Source organism: Hesperophylax consimilis, chromosome 16 (genome assembly GCF_061612785.1).
Source record: "Hesperophylax consimilis isolate HC1 chromosome 16, BYU_Hcon_1.0, whole genome shotgun sequence".
Classification (NCBI taxonomy): Eukaryota; Metazoa; Arthropoda; class Insecta; order Trichoptera; family Limnephilidae; genus Hesperophylax; species Hesperophylax consimilis.
In genome coordinates, this window is record NC_142851.1 from 16,030,261 (window position 1) to 16,053,214 (window position 22,954).

At 36.5% G+C, this 22,954-nt stretch overlaps 1 protein-coding gene across 1 annotated transcript in view; it reads right to left on the minus strand.

Annotated features, from left to right (window-relative positions):
- Myo81F (unconventional myosin 81F) overlaps positions 1-22,954 on the minus strand; it is a 234,505-nt gene that overhangs the window by 42,564 nt on the left and 168,987 nt on the right. The window contains exons 4-10 of the mRNA XM_089640966.1: positions 7,860-7,949; positions 4,908-5,109; positions 4,510-4,700; positions 3,829-4,053; positions 3,048-3,215; positions 1,381-1,632; positions 832-957 (exon numbers count right to left, since the gene is read on the minus strand). Of these exons, the coding sequence (XP_089497092.1) occupies positions 832-957; positions 1,381-1,632; positions 3,048-3,215; positions 3,829-4,053; positions 4,510-4,700; positions 4,908-5,109; positions 7,860-7,949 (1,254 nt within the window). The remainder of the gene's footprint in view (positions 1-831; positions 958-1,380; positions 1,633-3,047; positions 3,216-3,828; positions 4,054-4,509; positions 4,701-4,907; positions 5,110-7,859; positions 7,950-22,954) is intronic.

Here is a 22,954-nt window from a genome sequence, read left to right on the forward strand (position 1 = left end):
TTTAATTAGACATACTGTAGCAACTATAAAAGGGGGTTGATAGCTTTTCAATTACAAAGTCACTGAGGGAGCTGGTAGGACTATTGATAGGACACTGCAAACAGGATACACACATGTTGGAAGTGGAAAGACCATTAATAGGTCACTGCCATCTCAGGAGACACATGTTGGGAGTGGAAAGAATATTAACAGGATACTACCATCTCACGAGACACACTTGTTGGGAGTGAAAAACTATTAACAGGACACTGCCATCTCAGGAGAAACATGTTGCGAGTGGAAAGACTATTAACAGAACATTGCCACTTCTGGAGCCACATGTTGAAAATGAAAAGACTATGTATTAACAGGACACTGCCACCTCAGGAGACACATGTTGCGAGAGAAAAGACTATTAACATGATACTGCCACCTCAGGAGACAGATGCTGGGAGTGGAAAGACTACTAACAGGACACTGCCACCTCGGGAGATTTAATTATCTGTTGGGAGTGGAAAACACTGTTCCAAGAAAGGTCAGATACCTGGGAAGTGTTGTGGACCAAAGAGGCATGGCCAAACACTAAATGATAACCCTGATGTATTTTATTAAAAGACCGGGCTACTGTTAAAGAAATATGGTGAAACATGGGATATAGCACAATGGGACCAATATCAACCACTTAGAAGAGGGTTTTTCACAAGCAGAGATAGACAGATATACAGTGGAAGTAGTTGGGCCGGAGAAGGGGGATTTACGTAGGTTGATGTAGGAAGATACTATTTTATCCAAATCTTCTCCAATTGAACAACTAAGAGGAAAGATGAGAGAATTTGATTTGACAGAACTGACCTTTGGCATATGGCACTGCTCCGACAGCAGTTTCAATAGACTTCTTGGTGGCCTCTCTATCAGCTCCAAGCAGGATGTGTTGTCAGTAAACTGGATGTGGGAGAAAACTATACTCTCTTGTCGGTACTGCAAACAACAAAAGACGGAAATAAAATTAGTTTATTTTATTTTATTATATTATAGAATCTAAAATTCTTAATTATATACACAAGTAAGAACTAATAATTGATTGAAAAGAAGTCACAGTAATAAATGCAAATTTTGACATTTTAAAAAGTTGGACAAACTTCATCGAATCTGTCATTAATCAAAACATTCTCATAAGCTTCGGTCTACCATAATGATAAATGATGACACAGAATTTTTCAACTGCACGGACAACTGTCACTAATAATAAACTAGGTTAGGTTAGGATGGTTTCGATGAGCACAATAATTTTAAATAAAACCTTTTGATACATCTTAATTACTATAAAAGGCAACAATCTGCAAACAGGAAATTTTTTTTTTAACATTCTAATTTTTTAATAGACAATACAATACAACTTACAATATCTTGCTCCAGCGCAAAAACATAATGATTGAAAAACTTGTGTAGCTTCTCGTTGGTGTAATTGATGCACAACTGCTCGAAGGAATTAGCGGCAAAGTTCTCGAAGCCAAAGATGTCGAGCACGCCAAGGAAGCGTGCGCGCACCGCCACCGGGGGCGGCGGACGTGTGCAGCGGTTGATGTGCGCCACCAGCCATGCAAACACGCGCGAATACAGCGCCTTGGCCATGGCGTGACGGTTCTCGCGGGCCTGAAAATGATAAAAAATAATTCATTAGTAAGGATATACACTTGGTAAATTCATTCTAACCTCTCCTACTTTCTCACAACCCTTTCAATGGACACATGTATCCGAAAGGGGGGTGACAAAGGAGCTCTCAGTGACAGAACCACAACAACTGGATTATTGAAGCACAGCAATAAATTCTAAGGGTGTGTTTTTAACCTTTTCGGACCATGGGTACATATTTGAAAATACATAAGATTTCAGAATTTTTTCTCACTATCTAGAGTGAATAAAAATTGGCAGTTTTAGTTTTCCAATTGCTGGCACAACAGGCTTTGCGTGCCATTTTTTTTATTGAATTTTAACCTCTAGTTCAAGCGGTAGCCATTTTTATATTGTGAAATGTAATTGTTGTGTTTAATCTTCATCGAATTTTTGTTCAATGTATGTTTTGGAGGTATTTTTTCTGTGTTGAATTTTTATGTGAAACACGCTCTTCTGAGACCAAATGTTCTTTCAAATGAAAGTAGCAATAATTGGCTATAGAAAAAAAAACCACGAAAAACTTTCAAATAATTCAAACAAGTTCTACATACCACCGCTAATTTTAATTCAGCACTGAAAGGGTAAAGGATAATTACTGTATATACATTTAGAGTCACAGATATTGCATTTTATTCCTATTTATCGTCGACGAATAAACAATATCGCCCCAACGCAAAAAATCTAATTTTGCAAGAGTGACAAAAAAAACTTTTGAGGAGTATCAACTTTCCTTGGCATATCAAAAATATTTTGTGGCGGGGGTATTGGGATAGGAGGTAATTCATTAAAAATATAACAGATGTCAGTTGACTGGTATTGCTTATTTGCCGCTGTGAGCGATATCTAAAGGTAGTACATATAATGAACTAAGTACACAGACATAGGTGGAATCCGAATCTCTATTGAATTTCATAAAAAAGTGAATTTTAGACTGTATTTCACTTAACACGTTGAACGCCATGTAGGTCACCGGTGACCTCATAACGATAATCGTCATTTTTCTCCCATAGCGCCATGACGGTCACCGGTGACCGCAGTTAATTTTCTTGATTTTCGTGGAAAATTTTGGTAAAAAAATAAGGGAATACGTTTTGATGGTCGCCGATACCATCTGAGTATTTTTTTTTTAAATTTAAAATGGTAATTATTCTTCATTTCTACAATGGCGTTCAACGTGTTAAGCGGTATAATTGTTTCGTCGGCGTTTAAATCTGTAAAATTCTGTATACGTATGAAATTACATAATTTAAAGTAGTTACCTACATGGCACAACGTTTAACATATCAAAACATATTTAAATTTATTTATTATTAATCTGTGTTTCATAGTTCAATATTACATTCATGTGTTTTAGAGCGAGACGCTTAAAATCATCACATTAACATTATAAATACCTCTTGTTGCCTCAGTGGAATCTCGGTGATGTTTCCGCGGACATTGATCTGCCTCTGCAGCAGGACCTGTGCGGTGCGCTGGACGCTGAGCCCCAGTAGCGCTGCGGCCGCCACCACCGCTTCTCCGTCCTCCCCCCCCACCAGGGCGCACCTCTCTCCGTCAACGTCCTTAAATAAATTACACGTAAATAAGTTGAAAATTGTTGAATGTGCATCCTATTATCAAGCGTTAAAAAGGTAAATAATCATTATTTTTTATCCATCCAGTACCTCACTACACAAGCAAGAGTCTATTTACAATGATGTACCTATACTTTTATTGAAATGTTCACATTGGGAAAAAATAATAATAATAATTGGATTCTAGAAGTTTCCAAACAAGCTTCTTGGTTTTTCTATTATTTTTTTAATATTTGTTTCCGTAGCAACTGGAATGTTCGAGAATGTTTTATTTTCCACCTAGATAAGGGACAACGTGAACGAAATCGTCAGTACAGTACCAGCAACCGCGACATCGAATTATTTTGCCTACGTGACGCGCTTCGGAACATTCTCGAACCTTCCTTTCGTAAATCATTTTGTTGTATTTTCTACGTTTATTTATTGTTTTCGGATGTATTATTAAAAACAGCTTCAGCCAAATTTCGTAGTTATTTATTAATAAAAATAATACCGAACATAACTACATATGTAACATAGTACAATATCGCAATACGGCCATTTGAAGAAGTACCTCTACATATAATTAGTCACCCATCCATTTATAGATTGACAGATTTACCTCAAAATCCACATTTCCCAGCCACAGAATGGCGGCCAGCACTTTGAAGAGCCCCTCGCTCATGTGAGGGGGTACCTGCAGCACAGTGAAGGCGAGGCGCAGGGCTTCCAGGCGCTCCGACTCGCTGCGGCCGGGGGCCTCCGAGCCCCCCGTGCAGCCCTGACGCAGGTAGTTGTAGTGGGCGGCCTCTTTCAGACGGAGGGTCGCCTGCAGTTCTGCATCACTCTGCAATGGAAACGGTAATGTATTCTTTAAAAAGTACATAATTACGAAAACTGCGTTTTTGTCACTACGGTAGGAACCCAAGCAAGATTATTTATATCAAACTGTTGAGCTGAGCCTGGCAACTACTCTCTATTGATGCTCTCTACTAATCCCAGCAGCTGCGTGTCTTCTGAGGTAGCAGTATCCTGCTAACAGTTCTACCCAATCCCAACCTTCCCTTTCTCTTCCCAGTCTCTTTCCCCTACCAACTCCCTCAGTCTCACTACATACCCATTTGGGGATACCAGTCCCACTGGCATCAGATGGTTGGGATGTATTGGGACTCTTGTACGGTATTCAGTGAGTTACAATCCATATTGAGTAGTTGCCTGGTTCGTTGGGTATTTGTACTGACCACTTTGGACTGGTCATTCAGATGCAATGCAGATTAATAATAACAAATTTAAATCGTCTCACCTTAACGCCCTCGGCGAGATAATAAAAGACATGGTAGTTCCTCTCCTGCGGGGCCTGGAAGGTGATGCGGGACTGCTCCAGCAAGTAGTCCTGAACCACGCAGCCAGCGATGGCGCCCCGCCCGTCCAGACAGACCTGCATGAACTTGCCGAAGCGCGACGAGTTATCATTGCGGACCGTCTTAGCATTACCTGGAAGAGGAAACACTGCTCTGTTGAGGATATTCTTTACTGTGTAACATTTTCGTTGCCTCGTGCAACACGTCAAAATCAACTTATAATTCAAAGGTAAGTGATAATTTTCAATCTTTTTACTGTTGAATATGGACCAAATATGGAAATAATTTATGAAATTGATCTTCCATGAAATGTGCACTGAATGAATAAACTAGGGCTTACCGAAAGCTTCAAGGACTGTGTTGGCCTCAAGGATCTGCTGCTCCACCCAGGCGGAGGCCAGCGATGTGTCGAGGTGGCTGGCGGGGTGCGCCGTACCATGCGCCGTGACGGAGCACAGGTACTGTAAGATGAACTTGGTAGTCTCAGTCTTGCCGGCGCCACTCTCGCCCGATATCACCACCGACTGGTTTTTCATGTCATTCTGCAAAGAAACAAATAAAAGATGTAAAATCACTAGAATGAGCTTACGGTAATCCGGGTTACTCTGCTCCCGAATGTATTATTTTGTTCCAAAAAATTAAAATTTATGAATTTTAAAAACATGTATATCAAAGCATTGCAACATTTTTGCACTAATTTTTATTTCATCACTGGAAACATTCTGAATTTTAATATAACAGCGCCCTTGAGGTGATTTTCCACAAAAACGGCGCTATATAATTTTTAAATTTTGTTTTTATGTGACACCTCGCAAGAACGCCCTTGTCTGTACAGTGTAATGGCAGGTGAGCTATGTCTCCACCCAGTTGGGCAGCTTTGTGGGGCGGGTTTTAGTAGGGGCTGTAGGAAGGGATTTATTAATGCGGGTCTTGAAGAGGCCCAGATTATATGAAGGAGGAAAAACAGATGCCAGTAACTCGTTCCACATACGAGCCATCTTACACAAAAACAAGTCGAAGAAGCGGCGGATCTTGGAATCATGTTTGATAGTAGGCTGACGAAGTCGAAGAAGCGGCGGATCTTGTAATCATGTTTGATAGTAGACTGACGAAGTCGAAGAAGCGGCGGAACTTGGAATCATGTTTGATAGTAGGCTGACGAAGTCGAAGAAGCGGCGGATCTTGGAATCATGTTTGATAGTAGACTGACATTTCATGCTCATATTGAAACGGCTTGTTCAGCAGCACTTCACTGAGAATCCTGAGCTTTTTTATTCGCACTGCAAAGTATTTTACAGATACCCGGGTTCTTATAGTTTTATTTAATTCCTTAGTAAGGAGTAGACTTGAAAGTGGGTCGGTAATTTGGAGTCCACACCGGGTAAAGTATTCTCTCATGTTGGAGAGAGTCCAGAAGTAATTCTTGAGATTTCTCTTCATGATGGAGTATGGCTACTACCCATGGCTCTATCCTACTGACTTTCTTTTGGGTATGCTTGGAATGAACTATCTACGGGTCAGGAGGGATATGCGCATTGCTACACATTTCTTCAGACTGATTCGTGGATGGTTTTAAAACTCGGTCATCATGGAGAGCATTCATTTCTATGTTCTCGATGTTTATCTCCGTCACCGACAACATACACTATTCTATCTCCCGGCCTGCAGGACTAACTTGCCAATGGTCATGCCTGTGGGGAGAGCAATCTTGCTGTTAGAATCAATTCGGATATCGACATTTTTAGCATCAATGAAGCTGCCTTTAAAAGGCAAGCTCTATTATTACTAGTATAGTTGATATACCCACTGATTATATTAATGTAAGAATTTTTATGACCAAATGTATTTTAAAAAGGCATTAAAATGAACAATTTTTGTAATGCTTTTAGAATGAATAAACTGAATTGAATTGAATTTATACGTCGCTCTTGGACACACTGATCCTTAGATTCCTACTCAACCTCATACCTTTTACTTTCTCAGATCTTTCTCAAAGTTGAGAAAGATGGATCAAAGTAACCTCGGATTACCTCATCCTTAATTAAAATAATAATAAAAAATTATTTGACTAAGGATTGAACCTTCCTCACCAGGGACTGGCTCTTAAGTGATGTGAACTTTTAAAATATCTTTAAAAATTTAAAATAATTAAATTGACTGCGTATTGAACCTTCCTCCCCAGGGACTGAATAAAATGAGAGAACCGCGCTATCACTTAAGCCAAATCCTGATTGGATGGAATCGAGATTTATTTCGTACAATATTTGCTGTAAAATTTTTATAATGTCATCGGATTTCAGAAAAATGGGTGTGTGTGCATGTGTGTACGTGATGCCACCAAACGTTGATAGAATTCCAAGTTTCCGTTTCATTGAACTATTCATTTATTCATTCTTTCAATTAAACAAAATCGAGATTCAAATAGATATATTTAATTATTTACAATGGGGAACAACTATTTCAGTCCACTGAGAATCTTCATTTTGAGGTAATTTTATAACGATTTGGCCAATGACAAGTGGGTTTTTATGTTAGTTCTATTTTTACTAAGAACCTAAGAACTTATTTTGTAAAGCAGGTTCTTAGTTTGGGTATAAATATATGAAAAAATTAGCCTAAGAATCTATTTGTTTTAAAAAAAAATAATTTGTGCATATTGAATGATGCGTATCTCTGTTTATTTACCCACATCATTAATTCGGACACACCGACACGCACACGAGACACTTGACACGTTTTGAGACTGTTCAAAGATTGACTTTTTCAAATGTAGAACTTGGATTAAATAATGCATTATTTTGTCTGAGAATATTGAGCCTAAACAATATTCATCATTGGATACTATCATACTGTTCAGAGTTCTACAAAAGCTATTCATGCTGTCTAAATTCCAGGAATTGTTCATTGTTCATTTTTGAAAAGTTCATTGGCTCTGGGCCCAGAACCAAGGAACTTAGGAGGTTGTGTTGGGAAGTGTTGGGAAGTAAGTTAGCTAAGAGCTTCACAGATGCACTCATAGAGGGCAGTGCATAGAGCTTGCTTGGAAGTCCGCAAGATGGCAGCTAGTAGCCAGTAGTCGCCAGGACCAGTTAAAATGCTCCCAGACAAACTTGGTGTTTTCAGATCTCATTTAGCCAGTTCCTAGTTAGGTCGACTATCGAGTCACCATTGTGTTAAATCCCTAATTTAACACAAATAACATATTCTTCATAACCTCCTTCCATGACGAGTTGGAGAACTGTTTGTGGGAACACAACAGTAAGAAAATGGTAGAATCATGTGTCTTTATCACCTGAAGTGAAGAATACGCAGCTTCAGCCAGAGCGAAGATGTGGGGCTCCAGGGCCCCAAGTTTGTGCCCCCTGTAGTGCTTCTCCGAGTCCTGAAACAAATAAAAAACACATTTTTATTAAGTGCCATCAATCATAAATCATCTATCAACCATCAAATATTACATAATATGTAAGTCACTAATTTTATCAGGTATTTATCAATCTTCCTCTCGACAGCTGTGAACCTATTTTGAAGTTCCATCAGACATAATAATCAACAAATTAGATTGGTTTGTAGCTAACTAACTAACCATCACGCCGTTTTTCTCAGGGATAGGCAGAGAGGACGAGAGAAGATTTTAAATGACGTTAATCAGCTGATATTAACCCCTAGCGAACGTTTAAAAAAACTCATCTTCGGAATCGATTAATTCGAAAATTAAAATACAAATAATTAAAAATATACCACAAAATCAAACACAAATGTGATGTAGATTCACCAACATCCCGTTTGTACTACGAGTTTCTGGACACCCGTGTATATCGTTGCTTTTGCAATGATAGAGGAATTAAATCCAATACGCATTTGTCCACTCGGCTACAAACCATGCGAATGGTAGCAGAAGTCGAGGACGCCCGAGGAAGACATGGCACGATCAAGGGAATCAGATACGTGAGTCGGGCCATGTCAAGAGTCAGAATAATAGAAGAGTATGTATTAGACCAGTGTTCCGCAAACTTTTTATGTTCACGGTACACCTAACTAATCAAGAAATTTTAACGGTACACCAAAGAAAAAAAAACAAGGTAAATTTTGGATAGGATTGGCTAGGCTTATTACGAATAACGGCGAACTTTGAGGTTAAACTACGAAAGCTGCATGTCATCATAATTTAAAAAAACATCCCAGGTTTTGAATGGTTTGTTTGGCAAAGCAGGGTTTGTCTAGCCGGGTTTGTGTAATTATGATTGATATTTATCACATAACAGTGACAGAATGACCGCGAACTGTCACCGAATCGGTTCGAGAAGTGAATTTTAATTTTACGCAATTGATAATTAAAATGCATCTTTTCCGCCACCACCAAGTCAAAAAGTTTCATTTTATAGTAATTACGGCATATCTAAAGTTTTTTTCGTAATAAGCGTGGCCACTCCGAACCAAAATTTACCAAAAACAATGTTTTATTAATATTTATTATTAAAATCAATATAACATGAAAAGATGTTTAATGCGAAATGTGAGCCTGTTTAACTGAACACAGACGATCAAAATTTGAAACAATCGTTGATAACGCTGCTCGCATCTCTTCGTCGATCGTCCTCAGGCGTTCTCTTTTTTTTAACTTTATCGTTGTGAGAGTTGAAAACCCCAATTCGCATAATAGGTCGTGGCAAATGGTAATAGAATTGCAATAGCTCGCTTTGACAGCAGTGGATACTCATTTTTTACGTGGAGCCAAAAATGTGCTAACTCTGTTTCAGAAAATTTTAATTTTAGTGTCCGATCAGTTTTAAGCTCCATGAATTCTTCCTGCTCGTTTATTGGTAAATGTCCAAGGGAAATGCTTTCCGAAAATGGATTTCTTACCCAATCCATAGGTTGCAGGTCACACTTAGGAAAATATGAGTTCATTTTTTCTGCTAACAGCTCCAAGTGTTTCACTATCAAAGCCTGCACTTTTTTTTCTGAATCGGCAGCCATAACATTTGGAAACATTTCGTTAATACCATTGGTAGCGTGGCTGATCCATAGCACCAACTTAGCGCGAAAGCTTTCAATCTTGTCCGAAGACGTTAAAATGTTACAATTTCTTCCTTGCATTTTTTTATTCAGCTCATTTAATTAGCGAATATGTCCGCCAGATATGCAAGTTTTGCTACCCATATCTTCTTTTTTAATTTTTTTGTTGAAATCTTTTAAAATCTTTTTAATGTTATGTTGTCACGCGCATGCACCCCGATAGCTCGTGCGCAATCACGTGATAATGTAGCAATAGCACCCCACTTATGTAGTGTAGCACACGTGATAATGTAGCGTAGCGGCGTAGCACACGGCCACTTCGCAGCGATCGAGTCCCACCCACGCCACCTCCGGCCGCCGCGCCGCACAGAAAAGTAAAGACCGATTTACAGAGCACTTTGTGAGAAGTGACGCGGGACTCGCGGCACACTTACAAATGGCCACGGCACACCAGTGTGCCGCGGAGCACACTTTGCGGAACACTGTATTAGACGATGTATGAATGTGGATGAGGCAAGGAGTGAGTGCGAAGACAGAGTTGTTTAGCGGTCCGTCCTCTCTGCCTACCCCTGCTGAGAAACGGCGTTACGGTTAGTTAGTTAGTTTAGTATTTAAGAAATGGTGACTGGATAACTCATCAAAATGATAATTCATCACATCTTTAAAAAGTTATATAAAGTCATGGAAAGTGATGAAACAAAAACTTTAATGACTGGGTTAAGTAGGTTAGGTTAGGTTAGGTTTAAAAAATATATATATCGTTTCTAATGACTTTATATCACTTTTTAAAAGTGTGTTGAATTGTCACTGTGTTGAGTTATCATGGAACCTTAAGAAATACCTGAATTATGTTTTTATGTAGCATAATAATGTTATTATTTTGGAGCATCACATAGGAACCATTGCATGTTTGTTTTTCTTCTTATTGTTCACTTGTAAACTATGAATTTGGAACCCATATTATTATATTTATGGCAGCTGCAATTTAAATTTTTTGGTTCTTTCTTTTTTTTCTTTTTTCTCTCTTCTCTTATATATTATATTCATACATTTATATGTAACTTTATATCTTTATTTTTGTATGTTCATTATTTTGTTATCTAAACATTAAAATAAATTAATATTTTTTTTAAAAAAAACAACGAAATGCAGAAAACCTGTCAGAAAAACCATGAAATGCGTTGATGTTTAAAATAAGATAAAAATCGAGTTATACTAAACACGTAATAAAAACATCGAAATAAATATTTCCCGCGACATTTCGCGTCCGGAAAGTATTAAGAAACGAACCGGAAACTCTGCATAATGTATTTTTGATACCTACCCTGTTAGACTTATCCCTCATTCGATAACTCTGCAATTTCCCTTGAGGAAATTCAACAACCCCCCCCCCCCCCCCCCCAACCTGCTTACATTACCACCCCCTCACCCACCTCATTCAAGTACTAACCTAAAGTGTCATCTTGAACCCATTTTGAATGGGCAATATCACGGTACCGTTTATTTTATATTTATAAAGTCATTTTTTTAACTCACTCAACATCACAAAGGCGTATTACGACTATAAAATCCTTAAATTATTTTTTCTTGGTGATCTCTGGAGTTATGAAATTTGCAGTTTCTTCAGACTGAAATGTCAACGCAACTGTTTTCAGATCGCAACGGCATTTACAGCATGATTTTTTTTCATGTCAATACCGCACAAGAAAGAGTACTAACCGCTCCCTGGCTATTCAGATTTGGTCACCCAACATGGCTAAAGCCATTTCAAGCAACGTTTCATTTTTAATGGTGGTCTTTCATTTCTATACTGAGAGTATCTGTCACTCTCAGAATCGAAATATCTCAATATCATTATAGTCCTCGACATTACCCGGGCTTGAACAGAGATTTGCGAAATCGAATTTGAATAGACATCAATTATCCTCTTATTTTGAGCGTAGTCAACTTGATACATTTTTATTTGCACTCAGCATCCCTCAAAATAGCGATACAAGTATCTTGCCACTTTCTAATTGTGTTATTTTATATAAAGATGACCTAACCTAATGTCGGGTCTGATGTGTGACAAAACACGTTTTATTTGCACTCTGCATCCCTCAAAATAGCGATTCAAGTATCTTGCCACTTTCTAATTTTGTTATTTTATATAAAGATTACCTAACCTAATGTCGAGTCTGATGTGCGACAAAACATGTTTTATTTGCACTCTGCATCCGTCAAAATAGCGATTCAAGTATCTTGCCACTTTCTAATTTTGTTATTTTATATAAAGATTACCTAACCTAATGTCGAGTCTGATGTGCGACAAAACATGTTTTATTTGCACTCTGCATCCCTCAAAATAGCGATTCAAGTATCTTGCCACTTTCTAATTTTGTTATTTTATATAAAGATTACCTAACCTAATGTCGAGTCTGATGTGCGACAAAACATGTTTTATTTGCACTCTGCATCCGTCAAAATAGCGATTCAAGTATCTTGCCACTTTCTAATTTTGTTATTTTATATAAAGATTACCTAACCTAATGTCGAGTCTGATGTGCGACAAAACATGTTTTCTTTGCACTCTGCATCCCTCAAAATAGCGATTCAAGTATCTTGCCACTTTCTAATTTTGTTATTTTATATAAAGATTACCTAACCTAATGTCGAGTCTGATGTGCGACAAAACATGTTTTATTTGCACTCTGCATCCGTCAAAATAGCGATTCAAGTATCTTGCCACTTTCTAATTTTGTTATTTTATATAAAGATTACCTAACCTAATGTCGAGTCTGATGTGCGACAAAACATGTTTTCTTTGCACTCTGCATCCCTCAAAATAGCGATTCCAATATCTTGCCACTTTCTAATTTTGTTATTTTATATAAAGATGATCTAACCTAATGTCGGATGTAATGTGTGACAAAAAATGTTTTATTTGCACTCTGCATCCCTCAAAATAGCGATTCAAGTATCTTCCCACTTTCTAATTGTGTTATTATATATAAAGATGACCTAACCTAAAGTCGGGTCTGATGTGTGACAAAAAATATTTTCACAGATTCCGACAAAAAAAAATATTGCGTCGGGGCCACAACGTTTTTTGTTTTCCATCGGCCACGGAAAAACCAAAACGTGTGGCCCTGCCCCAATATTTTTTTTGACGGATGTTTTGAAAACATTTTACCGCAGGAGACGCGCCTTAAGCTACGCAGTGAAATATGCGACCTAGCACAACTACCTAATTTCCTAACCCGCTTTCGCGCCAAATGTCACGATTTCGCAGGTGATCTTTGACATTAGACGAACTGAACGAAAATTTCTTGTCATGTAGACTGAATACTGAATGGAACTCATCACTTATAATACCCATTCGGTCAAAACCACGTCAAAACGGTACAAGATATTCTCTTTATATATATTATACGCCACACGTACATCATAATTCAGTGGAACAGTAATCAGAAGTATTTTTTTTTTTAATTATACAGGGTGTATCGGCACGTACCCGACAAACTTTAACCAGCTATTTCTTAGCACATTTGGAGAAAAAAATGTTATGGGCACTTTGCTGTCCGGTAACATTTTTTTTAAAATAAAAAATTTACTATTCATATTTTCACCACATGTCACCAATGTTTTATCCTTTGTCAAAGTTTGAAAACCCGTCTGGCAATATTTTGTTCGAGTTTCGTTGAATATTGTACGTACTTACCTACGTTGGCGCGCTTTTACAATCACAACGAAATGGCACGGCACCATTCGTCTCATTTTTAACTATTATTATTTAGTGTGTACGAAAGAGCGAGGACACTTTTTGACACACTTGCTAATAACAGCTGTTGAACCCGAGAAACAATTCCAATGACAGTGACGGAGTGTGGATTTATTATTTTTTTTGTTTAATTGAAAAAAAATGTTACCGGACAGCAAAGTGCCCATAACATTTTTTACTCCAAATGTGCTAAGGAATAGCTGGTTAAAGTTTGTCGGGTACGTGCCGATACACCCTGTATAGAACCCATTCACAAGAAAAGTATTATGCTAACCTTCATTGTGATCATTGTTGAGATATGCTATTATAGCCTTCTTGTAACTATATTCCGTGCAATTGAACACATCTACAAGCAAGTATCTATATGACTCAGTCCTGATATTATTGTTGCAATTAAAAATAATTTTCGATCGAGTAGTTTTAGTTGGTATGAAGGTGATTAGACTTAATAAATCAAGGCTGTCTATAATTCAATTAATTCGACCGGTCGGTGGTTGAATTGAAATCGCGTTTGGGTCCCACCCAGGTTACTGGTGGTACTGTATTCAATTCATCGGCTGGCTAAATGCTTCATCAAAACACAAGCAACATTTTCCGCTTACTGTGGTGGTAGTAGGAGATTTTCAAATATTCTCAGGTTATTCGTAACCCCGGAATAATTTTCCGGTCTTTCTTTAAAAAATAAATTAAGTCTTCTATATTGATTGACTGAAGTTAAAATGAGAAATAATACCTAAAGAAAGTATGATTTTGTAGTTCTTCTGAACTTTTCCATTTTCCCATATTGGTTTCAAGTTTCATCAATAAATTGACGTAGAACTAGCACAAGTTTCAAGAATCGTTTCAAGACTAATTATTATTTTTGAAAAATATCTTGTCAAAAGTTCAGAGTTCAAAGTAAAAGTAAACTTTCTCATTCCTTCCCATTATTAATTATTCATAATATACAGGTGTAAAGGGACGTACTTGACTTACTTTAGCCAGTGATTCCTGAAATTATTTGGAGTAAAAAATGTTAATGAAATTTTGGAATTCACTTTAAATTTTTTTTTAATTATTTTTCAAAACCATTTTTTCTTCCACGTGACGTCACTAGTCACTCAGCCTAGTAACCAACCAACCCCCCACCCCGTTCCTAACTGTCCAATACCTACTGATATAAATGTATAAGGTTGAAAAAAAAATTTCATAGGAATCGTAAATTTCATTTAATTTTTTTACTCAAAATAATGTCAGGAATCACTGGAAGTATGTGAAATACGTCCCTTAACACCCTGTGTAAAACATCTTGCCAGCTTCAAATATTCCTAAAAAAACATAAGTAACAAATTTAAATGTTTTTTATAGTAATTCTTTTAAGTAAGTTGGTACATTTTCAACTCTAACAATTTATTTTCAATTTTATCGTTAGGTTTACTATCCGGTTTCGTCGGAGAATTGGATTGAAAAATATAGAAGAAAAAAAAACGCGTCTTGTGTTATTTTGTTTACAGTAAAATGAATATTTCAAAGCTCTACAGGTCATGATGGAAATGCCGTCGCCAGCTTAAACTAGATGCGTAGCGCTATAATTTTGTGACAGAAAATATTTGCACATTTCTTAACGCCAGAGCTCATCGTTGAATAGTTTTGCTACTTATGACATCATACAACCATATGTTCTGCTATATATAGTTACTAGCTAAAGCCCTCGGTGTTGCACGGAGTTGCAGAACTTTTCAAAATCTCATGATTTTATTGGTCAAGCGTGCAAAATTTAACAAATCTCGGAATAAAACTGTAGATTTGTATACAAATCAAATCGTTTATTCTAGTTTATTTTGTCTAACAATCGGACAATTTATTTAAAGGGAAATAGCCTTTATGCCGACAAATAAAAATACCTATTTAAATATTATTGTAGCATTATTTATCTCATATTATATAATATACGTATTTAATTCGTAATAATACTAATAAAAATAGAAAGCAAAATGTTAAGAGCACATCTCAGATGTTTTCAACATTTGAAAAGTCATGTTGACAGCAGAAAAATAAGAATCTGACAATGCGGCGTGATTCGGCAGAACTTTGATTAATTACCATGATTATTATTTGTGACCCAGTTCGGTCGCGGCCGCTCCATATTACATCAATGTGCCTGACTTCCCGGACTAAAGGGGGGAGTCGGGAGACCAGGGAGAGGGTAGTTTTTGATTTCAGGCTGTATGCGGCCAGACAGGGAAGGGATGAAATAGGGGATGCAGAATATAGGTGAAGCTAAATCGTCCATGTGTCGGTGTATTGGTGTGATATGTACTTTGATTGGTTTTGTTGGTTTCGTACAGTGTTTTTATACGTGGTTCACGGAGAAAAATGAGTATTGCTAATCGATTAAAAATCTTTAAAATTATTGGTAGTCCGGTTTAAAACGGGATTGCAGGCTGTTTCCTAATAAACTTTTAGTAAATTCCTAATATATCGAAACACGTGTTCATGCTCGTTCATTTGCCTTGATAATATATAATGACGTAATTCGAAAATATAGGTTTGACATCGTTATCCAACTCAGAGAAATGCATGTGTCCGCAGCTATGTACATGATTGCCACCAAAAGTTGATAGAATGCATTTTCATCGACAACGGGTATATCTGTCGAGTTTCAACTCGATCGGATGTCGGAAAGTGGGTTAATTTCTACTTTCAAGATTTGCATTTATTCATTACCGAAAAAAATGAGAAATTCATATAGATTTATTTTAAACACATATTTTTGGACTCTTATTATACTGTACAATAATAACAATAATTCATATTATATTATTATTGGGATTTATTGTTTGAGTTACACACCCATTGAGGTAGTTTTTGATTTCAGGCTGTGTGCAGTGATGTGGGTGATGTAAGTGATGTGAGTGATGTGCCGTGAGAGGACAGGGGAGAGAGGGGCAATGTGGGTGAGGTCGGGTTGGTCGCGACACTGTGCGGGTAGCGCGCCCGGGGACTGTTTATACAACACCCCCTAACTCCCCCAACCACCCCAAATCCCACACCCCACACCTGCGCACATTAAGGTACTAATTGCTTCTAAGTGCGTAAACTCAATTATTTCATGTTATTACTGCTGCTGTGGTGTGATGTGGCAATTATGATTTTAAATAGACGAACAAATTCAGGCGTTTTTTGGTACACGATTATTGTATTCATATTTATATATCTTTTTTACGTGATACCTAACTGCTGGGATGCTGTGGAATTATGATATCTCCATTTGGGGAATAATGCGAAGCTTAATTAATTGGGAAAGGGGAAGAGAAGAGAAGAGAAGAGAAGAGAAGAGAAGAGAAGAGAAGAGAAGAGAAGAGAAGAGAAGAGAAGAGAAGAGAAGAGAAGAGAAGAGAAGAGAAGAGAAGAGAAGATAAGAGAAAGATAAGAGAAAGATAAGAGAAGAGAAAGATAAGAGAAAAAAAGATAAGAGAAAGAGAAGAGAAAGAGAAGAGAAGTATCTGACTTTTTTTATATGAATTTTAATATCGCACTAGAGTTGGTGGGACTACGGTATCCCAATTTTGGGAATAATAAGATAAGAACGGGCTATAAAAAGAGTATGAACGGTTCCAGGCGATGCAAATGCGAACTAATGCAAAATCATGTGTTTTTGAGTTGAAAATTTAATTGCTTAGAAATATTACAGATTCTTTAATTAAATACTGCGAGTAGAAAACATCTTGGCCTTTGTTGTAATCTAGCATTTTTGACGACTTTTTATAGACCTAGAAAATAAAATGAAGTATTAGGCCCAAAAAGAATGCTTTGAAGTGCAAAATTTCCTACTTACGAACACCTTTTCGAATATGATGTGGCAAATTAAGTTCATTAGATTACGGTTGAATTGTTTTTTATATTTGTGCCTGAACTTTACAAAATATAAACATTTATTTTGGAAAATTTTTTATGCATAATTTTCAACAGGCGGTCGTTTTTAAGCGGGAATTTCTATATGCAGATTCCGAATATTACGCGTCGAGGTGCATCGTCTTAATACATTGTGTTAATTAGTCTCTTGACTATTATTTCGCCATCCAAATTCAATGTATAATTATTAATGTTATAACGACATTAAAATACCTATCTTGATTATTCCAACGACGTCACAAACCAAACCTAAGAACAAACAACATGTTTCCAAATCACAAGAAATTTATGATTTAACTTCATCACCACTAAAAACCACCCCTGTGCAAATCCAAGCTGAATCCCTGTAGCAAATCCCTGTAGCCTCATCGTAATAAATATCGCGGTAACTGGGTTGGATTCCAATTTAACCCCTTGGAGAAACAAAGGGTGGTTTATGCAGGCATTAGCATGATCAATATATCACCATATTGTATTATTATATGTAAATAAATATATAATTATTATGAAGATGATTCTTCACACCTCCCACCCACTTCACACCACTCTCCAGGGTGGGTGGTTGGGATATAACTCAATTCTCAGAGCAATCATTCAGATGGGGAAACTGCATCCCGAATCGTTTTGCTCGAATGCCTTCGGATGGAAATGGCTTAGAGCCTTAAGGGATGGAATGCTCTTTAGGTTAGGTTAATTGTGTAAGGAATAAGGATGGGTACATATTTTTAAAAAGTATGGTAACTTTAAATTGGAAAATCAGTTTATTTTTCTAAGATCGGAGCCAAAACTGGCTTTTTAAGTCAACGCTGAATTTTGGTGTTGAAACAATGTATTGGTTTGTATTAATTAATTTCGTTTGATTTTTTTGTATTTCTTGGGCATTAACTATTTAACAATTTCTTTGTATTTTTGTTTTAAATAGATTTATTTTTCAATGTACATTTGTTACTTGATTTTTACTTATTTTGCTACCCGGTTTCGAGATAACCGTGTCATTCACTAGCAATCTTCAAACTAACTTAGAAATTATACAAGTACAGAAAGATTAGTTTTTATTAGGTGAAGGTAGTGGAACGGGTGTTTTGTGGTGGGAGGGGGGCGAAAAAGGTGGATACAGGGTGCTATTATTATTTATTTTTATTTTATAAGCAATAATTACTAGCCTGAAACACTCTTCCACATTGAAAAATCTCCTGATAAAAGATACATGACGCCAACGGGATGCTATGCATGAAAAATCTTGTCTTAAACATTAGTTTACCAAAAAAAAAAAAAAAATATTTGACAAGTTCTAGTATCTTCACTAAAAACTGTAGACAATTTGTCTCGACGCCATCTAGTGAGAGAGTTAGCACTTACAATGCCTTTCTCATATAAAATAAAGTTGGTTGTTTCAGGTGAAAAAATGTAACAAGCAGTAATTGTTGAATGAAATACTAGTATACTATATTGAATTATTTCACGGATAAGAGATAAGCCGCCATAGCTCAGTGGTCAGAGCTGTCGACCGGAAATCGAAAGGACACGGGTTCAAGTCCCGTTGGCGTCATGTATCTTTTATCAGGAGATTTTTTAATGTGGATGAGTGTTTCAGGCTAATAATTATTGCTTATAAAATAATTGTTACCCTTTGTGCTATGCATAAAAAATCATGTCTTAAACATTAGTTTACCAAAAAAAAAAATATTTTTTTTTGTTAATTTCTAAGGTTTCACAAATTGAAATATTTATTAACGTTTGAATGTTTAAATTTTGTTTTTTCTTTGCTGAAGGTATGCTTTATAAGCCTGTCTCTATTAAATGATTAGCAAACTCAGAATAGTAATTATTTTGTATCTAAATGTTATGTGGAAACCAGTAGCAAAATAAATACAAATTAAGTAACAAAATGTGCATTGAAAAATAAATCTCTATAAAAAAATAATTTCGTTTAGTTTATAATTAAGTTCATTTAGTATTAATTTCGGCCAACATGCAAAAAAAATACCATCATGTTGGCTGCTTGTTGTAAAAATACTACGAATGAGTAGTTTTAACCCAAAATAATCGTTTTATAACGCTGTAAATCAGTAACTTTGAGGTACTAAAATTTCAATGCAATCGGTCAAGAACTTTCTGAGATTTAAGATTTTGAACAAACGAACATTTACAATTTTTTATTTATATAGATTACTTTATTAACGCCATTTTTAGGGGCTTTTACATATGAACACTAAAATTATATATTATTACAGAGCATATTTAGTATACATGACTAATCTGTCTCAGTAACAATCTTTTGTATTTGTTAAGTGATAAATTAAGATGTCCACTGACTCGGTATAATTATTTCCCACCATAAGTTTTCTGGGCAATGAGGAATACATATGGTAGTTAGTACCAGCATTTTCGCACTGAAATAAATCCCGACTTCTAGTATTACGTAGTGGATTATCAATGCAAGCAATTCTGAACTATCAAAGGTTAAATTATTTTAGTATTTTTGATTGCCGGTCAGGTGCTCTGAACCACTAAGCTATATCGGCTCATTCCCAACCCACCAAATAATTCAATATGTACTAGTATTTCAATTAAAAATTATTGCTTATTATATTTTTTCACCTGTAAACAACCAACTTTATTTTTGTAGGAGAGGGTTTGCTAGTGCTGTATATTCCACTAGATGGCGTCGAGATATATTATATCTTATATTTGTTGAAGAAATATTTTTTCGTGTCAAATATTACTATTTTTTAATGATAAACTAATGCATACATAAGACAAGGTTTTAAAATTTTTATGCATGGCACAAAGCAATATTTATGTTTACTCGGAAGATATTTACAATTTGTATGTATATTTTAGGCGTGTAATTATTATTGCTTATAATAATTTGTTATCCTTTGTGCTATGCATAAAAAAAGAAGCTTGGTTTGTAAGCATTAGTTTATCATTAAAAAATAATTTTAGGTTAAATTTGAAAACAATCAGACGCTAGAGGGTTATAATCAAATGCTTCCAAGTGTAGACCTGGCAAAAAAAGTTTTTTTTTAACCCCTAGTTACCGAAAAAAAATTCTAATGCTCAAACTCGAAAATATATATTTTTGGTTTCTTTATATGAAGTAGATTTACCAGTTTCCAACAATAATTACGTGTTACCGAACTTGGTAATGTATACAGAACTAAATAATAAATGTTTTCTTGGGGTTTATGATATTGCTATAAGCCGAATATCTAACATAGATTATTATTGAAAGATCGACCCTTTAATGCAGGTTTTATATTACGTTTCTTTGTTACGAAGTGCCTTTTATAATGGCACAATATGTTTTTAAAAAACAAAGCACAAGATTAATAACAGGTGGTGCATTGTCCGGGAAATTCGATAAGGCCTAAATACTTGGAACGTCGGACGGCCACCGCTATGATCGAAGATTGGATTTCATTGGTTGGGTGGAATTTTCTGTACATAGGGGAAGAGATGCAGATGCTGGATAACTTAATGTGGAAATCACAGCTAACCCACCGCAAGTATTGTTTCTTGGGTTTGGTCAGAAATTGGTGTAATTTAAAACCAGCTATTACAAAAGTGTATAGATATAAACAAAATAAGAAAACTCAAATATCTTTGCCGCATTATGGAGAGACAAATACAGGATTATCCATTTTTTTAATATATAGGGTCTCAACGATTAAGAAAGGGACGCTTAGATGGTTTGGGCATGTAGAGTGAATGAGCGAAGATAGGAGTGTAAGGAGGATATATGATACAAATGCGAATGGTAGCAGAAGTCGGGGACGCCCGAGGAAGACATGGCACAATCAAGTGAATCAGATACTCGAGTCGGGCCATGTCAAGAGTCAGAATAATAGAAGAGTATGTATGAGACGATGTATGAATGTGAATGAGGCAAGAAGTGTGTGCCAAGACCGAGTTGTTTGGCGGTCCGTCCTCTCTGCCTACCCCTGCGGGGACACGGCGTGATGGTTAGTTAGTTAGTTAGTTGGGTCTCAACTGCTCCCAACCGTCAGGAGGCAGTGAGACTATGAAATCCCCCGTTGGGGATTTTGAGGCGGTTGGAAGTTACTGGGGAGAGGAAGGCGACGAGGAAGAGGAAGGTGGGGAAGTACCTGGCTACTCATATCTAGTCACCAAACCACGCCAAAAGCCATTTCAAGCAATGTTTCAATTCTGAATGGTGGTCTTACACAGGGGTGATATACTGAGAGTATCTTTCACGCTTGAATAATTTCAAATTCATTTTATTTACTTAGGACGGGTTGTTTCGGAGAATCTGAACAATTCATCAAATTTCAACGTTCATTTTCAAGTTCTGTGAAAGACTTTTTCAAGTTCTGTTTTTATTTCAGTTTTGTCAAGCAACTAGCCTACAATGATATAAAAACAGAACTTGAATAAATCTTTCACAGAACCCGAAAATGAACGTTGAAATTTGATGAATTGTTCAAATTTTCCGAAACAACCCGTCCTTATTAATTCAACGCCTATTAAGGCTTTTACATACATATATAAAAATATTTAAGAAATTATACTCGTAAATAGTGCAGGAAATGACTGTTTAAAACACATATATAAATAAAAATACTGTTGAATTTGATCCACACACTATGTAGGTACAAAATATAAAAATAAAAATTCCAAAATATTTTTTTCCTTTCAGCCGACAAAATACTGTAATACTGTCAATTTAAATAGCTTTATCACAATATTCCCCTAGTCGATGAAAAAAACTTCAATAAGGTGTGCTTATATAATGAAATTGATGTACTAAATATATCAACAACATCGTAGTATTTGTTTCCTAGCTGTTGAATCCGTCGCATATGAGTGTGATATTGGGACGTTGATATAGAATTGCTACAATAATATGGTAGGTACTGTCTTGTAACTGACTTTTTATTTATTTATTTTACTTATTATAAAGTGCGTATTGGGTGGTCTTCTACAAAATTAGACTGGAAAAAAACGATCTATTAATTTTGTGCACCCACTTCTTGACCGCGTTTTCTGCCAACGTTTCGGACAACCTTGCGGTGTTCATCCTAAGGGCAGATACAGATATTGACAGAACCCAACCCCAAATCACTGCATCCCTTAATTGGGGTATATTGAGAGACTGAGGAAGAGGGGAGGGTAGAGGAAGGTGGGGATGTACCTGGCTATTCAGATTTGGTCGACAAACACGGCTGAAGACATTTCGAACAATGTTTCAATTCTGAACGGTGCTCTTCCACCAGGGCGATACTGATAGTATCTTCCACTCTGGAACGGGCCGCAAGTATACCATACAAATCAAATTAAATTTTATTCACGCCGGGACTCGAACCCTCCATCTCCGGATTCGCAGTCGAGGCTTTACCCCTCGATCAACTCCCTTCTAGAGGAGTAAAAAAGGGCCTAAGTAAATTGGCGACATCAGTTTTCTTTCACAATCTATAAGAATAAACTCACTTCTAACTGTTTTCTGTTCGGTGGTATAATTCCGTAGTGAAATTATATGATTTTCACAAATAATACAAATATGTATTTTAATATTTTGAACGCCTATCGACGTAAGGGCGGGCCATTGTTGTTTAAATTGGCGGGAAACCCACCGGAAATGAGAACCGAGCCGGAAGTGGACCAGCCCCGGCCTTTCACGACAATTATTTCGTCAAAAGACCCCGTATGTGAAAATATTATTCTATCCAAAGCACTCCGCCAAATAAAAACTG